At 38.3% G+C, this 5,000-nt stretch overlaps 1 protein-coding gene across 6 annotated transcripts in view; it reads left to right on the top strand.

The window, feature by feature from the left end:
• Positions 1 to 5,000, top strand: part of LOC113821102 (signal-induced proliferation-associated 1-like protein 1) — a 46,364-nt gene that overhangs the window by 21,298 nt on the left and 20,066 nt on the right. For all 6 annotated transcript variants that reach the window (XM_027373544.2, XM_027373550.2, XM_027373549.2 and 3 more), the window contains exons 3-10: positions 818 to 1,086; positions 1,426 to 1,565; positions 2,991 to 3,194; positions 3,478 to 3,634; positions 3,781 to 4,042; positions 4,197 to 4,303; positions 4,572 to 4,706; positions 4,947 to 5,000. The exon at positions 4,947 to 5,000 is cut by the window's right edge and continues 71 nt beyond it. In XM_027373544.2, coding sequence (XP_027229345.2) covers positions 818 to 1,086; positions 1,426 to 1,565; positions 2,991 to 3,194; positions 3,478 to 3,634; positions 3,781 to 4,042; positions 4,197 to 4,303; positions 4,572 to 4,706; positions 4,947 to 5,000 — 1,328 coding nt within the window. The remainder of the gene's footprint in view (positions 1 to 817; positions 1,087 to 1,425; positions 1,566 to 2,990; positions 3,195 to 3,477; positions 3,635 to 3,780; positions 4,043 to 4,196; positions 4,304 to 4,571; positions 4,707 to 4,946) is intronic.

Here is a 5,000-nt window from a genome sequence, read left to right on the forward strand (position 1 = left end):
TCCTCTCCTCTCCTCTCCTCTCCCCTTTCCTCCTCTCTTTTCTCTTCCTCTCCTCTCCTCTCCACTCTCCTCACTCCTCTCCTCTCTTCTCCACTCTCCTCACTCCTCTCCTCTCCTCTCCATTCTCCTCACTCCTCTCCTCTCCTCTCCTCTCCTCTCCTCTCCTCTCCTCTCCTCTCCTCTCCTCTCCTCTCCTCTCCTCTCCTCTCCTCTCCTCTCCTCTCCTCTCCTCTCCTCTTCTCACCTAATCTCTTATTCATCATCATCAAAGTTTCTTTGATTTTATGACTCATATGTTAATAGATTAGTCGTTGAAATAATGTGTAAATTTATGTGGATAGAAGCATTATTATATATATATTTTTGTTGTTATTATATGCAGTTTGTTGATGTCTTTTATTTGCATTAAGATGAAATAATATAACCCAAGTGCACTAATTCATACACGCATGTTGATTATGCTTAGGTTATAGATTTCCTTTTCCCATGGGTTCCTGCAACATAAGAAGCCCAAAGAATGTCATGCAGCCACAGGGTTCTCTTGGTCTGAGAAGAAGCCCTTCAAAGAGGGATTTTATTGGATGGTATTATGAACCTGCCTTCAGGCTTGGAAAATTACTATATGATTAAGAGGATGTTTACCTTTAGGATAAAGCAGTTGGATGTGTTTTATTTGATTGATTTTCTCATTATGATCCTTTTGATGAGGATGAAGGTATTTAATTGCTTAAATGTAAGTTATAACTTTGTGCTAATGCATTAGATTATGGGTATTGATTTCTCATGAAACCATGTTCATTAAGTCCCTCTGTTTCAGCTGCCCCTTCTTTCGGAATGAGCTTGGGGGGGAGAGTGAACGGGTCGTGAGTCTAAGCAGAGACTGGGGCTGTGGAACGAGATCTGGCTCTTCAACTGACCCACCTGTTCTTTATCGTTCTGTTGCTGCAACCACCATCGGCCTCTTGGAACCTTCCATGGGCCAGTCCCACTGGAGGACAACCCTTTGCCCCTATGTTAGAAGTCCCTACACGATAGAGGCAGTTGACCAGGGGGCGGGCTACTACCGCAGCTATTTCTGTGGACAAGGTTTGTAGATTGCATGATGCTCTGTGATGTGAAATGATTATCATTATTGATAATATATAGATATAGCTATTAATATTTGGTTGAATGTTATGATGATAAAGTTGGTATTAAAAATTTGTTATACATTCTAAAGGGTTAATGAAGAACTGTGAAATAAATAAAAGTCTTGATCATAAAACAAGATTGGAATGGTGGAGTATAGCCTAGAGCAGTAAGGCATATTGTAGAATGATCATTTTATGTCAGTTCTAATGTATATGCAATTGTATTTACAGAAAGTTAGAGTTTTGAGTTTCAAGTTGGAAATTCTTAATTTAAAAAATCTCAAATCCCTTACAGAGCATCAGAACTGGCTTGGGGTCGATGATTCCTTAGGCCCTGTAGCAGTCAGTATAAGAAGAGAGAAAGTGGAAGATGCAACTGACAGTGCCCACAGCTTGCCTACCTACCAGTATAGAATAATAGTCAGAACTTCAGAGGTAATGAAGTGTTGATAGATCTGTGCTGGAATGTCTTCTATTAATGTAATGTTGGGTCTAGAAAGAGTCAAGTGTTAGCTGAAAATTTGGGCCATTATGAGTCAATTTGAATTGAATTTTTTGTCCAAAATGAGTCAAGTGTCAGTTGAAATTTTGGTCCAGGATGAGTCAAATGTTGGTGGAAATTTTGGTCCAGGAGTCCAAGAGTTAGTGGAAAATTTGGTCTAGAATGAGTCAATTATTAGTGGAAATTTTTGAGCTAGAATGAGTTTAGTGCTGTTTTCTATGATGTGGAGGTTTCATGTTTGGCTGCTGTATGTTCAGAGTGCTTTCATGACTGCATTATGCAAGAAGGAATGGTTAATGTGTGTCTTTAAGTGTTATGCAGAGATGATATAACAGGTTGTTAATTAGGATCATGCTTTTATTATAAGTTATGCTAGAATGCAGGAGAGAAATTATTGTTTGAAATTTTGATTAAGACCCCCTTCAGTGCAATAAAAAGTAACTGTATAATGACACAAGTAACTAATTATGAAGTAACCTATTAGCTACTATTGCCTCTTGAGTGAAGGTGAAAATGGGACCTGTATGCAGCCCTGTGATGACTCCTGTAGCATTTTAATAACATGATTGTTTAAAGAATAGGGTTAATGGGGTTTCATGAGATAATTACAAGCAGATGGGAAAGGGTGCGGTGGGTACAGGCAGATGAGGAGATTGCATGGTGTATGATAGAGAGGTGATGGTATAGTTGCTTATTAAAGTGATTTTTTTTTCTGTTCGTATTAATATATTAGATAGGAGAATATGTTGGATTATTTGTTTCTGGCAAATCAAACAAATTGTTATATCTATTTTTTTATTTTATTTGATACAGCAGTGCTGGAATTCCAGTCTAATTTTTTGTTTGATTTGAAATGGCACTAAAGCTCATGATATAATGCAAGTTTTTATTTATTTTTTATTTATTTATTTATATTTTTATAAGCACTGAAGGACAGCTAGACTGAGATATTCCTGTTACTAATATCAGATTACAATTGAGTACAAAATGTGTTTCTGCTTGTGAACTTTGTACTATTAAGTTTATAGTTTTAACAAGCTCATTATGTAATAAAAATAGATACATAGGTATTTTGGGAATGTTATTACTTGGTTTTAAAGTTTGTTATCCTTTGGCAGATCATTTACATTTCTTAATTGTCTTTTCAATTTGTCATGACTCTCCTACTCTAGTGTTGCAATTGTGAAATTGAAGATTATTATTCCATAATTTTAAAATGTTTAGTCTTGAAGTGAAATTTGTTTAATCTCCATTTCTCATATGAAGAGGATGGGGAAAGGCTCATGTAATTCAAAGGATTAATCCAGACACAATGTTGATCAATTTTCATATGTTAACATCTCACTTCTTCTCTTTAGCTTTTCAGTTGCCAAGGAACAGTTTTAGAGGAGAGCCTAGGCCGTCCAGGGGGAGAAAAAGGTCGTGGCCCGGGAGTGCGTGAGGTCCTGGAGTATGTTTGTCCACAGCTATCAGTTGGATGCCTTCGCCTGGGACATGCTACCTCACAGACAGAAGAGGCTTTGTTGAGACTGGATGAATTAGGGGTACACAAGAAATTTAAGGTGAGTGTGAAACTTGTTTTTTAGGATTTGGGGAGTGTCAATTCTTGTTTGTTATTATTTTTGTTATTTATTTGTTCATTTTTATTTATTTTTATTTTTTTAATATAGACTACAGACTTTAGAGTAAAAGAAATGGTAGCTTGTAACAAAGTCTGATGTGCTTAGGTACATAAAGAACTATTTAGATATATATACATGAAGTCTCATATGCTCTTAGATCATTAAACATAAACATACTATACACAAATCTTGAACATTGGTATATGATCTTTCTTCCCAAAAGATTGGAGTCCTGTATTGCCGAGCTGGTCAAACGACAGAGGAGGAGATGTACAACAACGAGACTGCTGGTCCTGCATTTTCAGAATTCCTGGAGACTCTAGGCCAACGTGTCAGATTAAAAGACTTCGACAAATACAGAGGCGGACTTGACAAGAAGAGTAAGCTTGTCTCTCTTGATCATAGTTGAGAGTAATTCTCCTCGAAGAAGGAAGTGTTTTGAGTTTAATATCTTATTGTGAAAGAGTTTTTTGAGTAAGATGTTGATTAGTGAAAAATAAAGGATTTGATTTCTCTCTTTCTGCAGCGGACTCCACAGGTTTGTACAGTGTGTATACCCAGTATCGTGACTTGGAGGTTATGTTCCACGTGTCAACGCTCCTCCCCTTCACCCCAAATAACCGCAAGCAGCTTCTTCGGAAACGACACATTGGCAACGATATCGTCACGATTATCTTCCAGGAGCCAGGTGCTCCCCCCTTCAGCCCAAAGCACATCCGCAGCCACTTCCAGCATGTTTTCATTGTGGTGCAGGCTGTCAACCCTTGCTCAGAAAATACACAGTATAGGTATGAGTCTTCTTTATTGAATTGCTACTTTTATTAACTGCACAGAACAGGTGTTTTTGGGAGTATATTTATTCACATCTTTGAAAATAATGTAGATGGGTCCTAAACTACACTTTCTTTATTAACCTCTTTCTGAAATTATTTCTCCCTCCAGTGTGACTGTGAGCAGATTTCGAGATGTGCCAATGTTTGGACCCATGATGACTGAGGGAGCCACATTCCCCAAGTCAAAAACATTTGCAGAGTTCCTAATAGCAAAGGGTAAGCTTCTAGCTCTTGGCATTTAATAAGGTTAAATAAAGATATTTCCTTTGCTCTTATCTCCTCTCTTTCCTTCCCTCTCCCCTCTCCCCTCCCCTCTCTCCTCCCCTTTCTACTATCCCCTCCCCTCCCCTCCACTATGTATTCATTGCCAACGCAATAAAGAATCTTCTGAAAAGCTTGCTGATATAGATAGGTCTCTTGTCTATTTATGCAACTGTTTTCATGCACTTCCTGTTTATCTAACTACTTCTGTCCCTCCCTTCAGCCATCAATGGTGAGATTGCAGCCCTAAGGTCGGAAAAGTTTGCAGCCATGGCCACGCGCACCCGGCTTGAGTACCTGAAAGACCTCGCCCTCAACCATACCTCCTCCACCACACTCGACACCTCCACCAAATTCTGTGAGTGTTTTGGCATGTGTGTGCGTGTGTATATGTGTACTTGTATATATGTGTACATGTGTGTGTGTGTGTGTGTGTGTGTGTGTGTTTTGTTTCTTTGTTTTGCATACACAGGCTTGTATATGTGAGTACGTAGATGTGCTTATCTTTGCCTATATTTGTGTGTTTGTGTACTGGTATCTTTGGTATATAAGTTTCCTTCCCCTTTGCTTAGTATATTTTTATCTTTGTGACTTTCAGCATTAATGGGATTCTCAAGAGGAGGGAAGAAGGATAAGAGAGCAATAAAATACA

Source organism: Penaeus vannamei, chromosome 37, assembly GCF_042767895.1.
Source record: "Penaeus vannamei isolate JL-2024 chromosome 37, ASM4276789v1, whole genome shotgun sequence".
NCBI classification, from domain to species: Eukaryota; Metazoa; Arthropoda; class Malacostraca; order Decapoda; family Penaeidae; genus Penaeus; species Penaeus vannamei.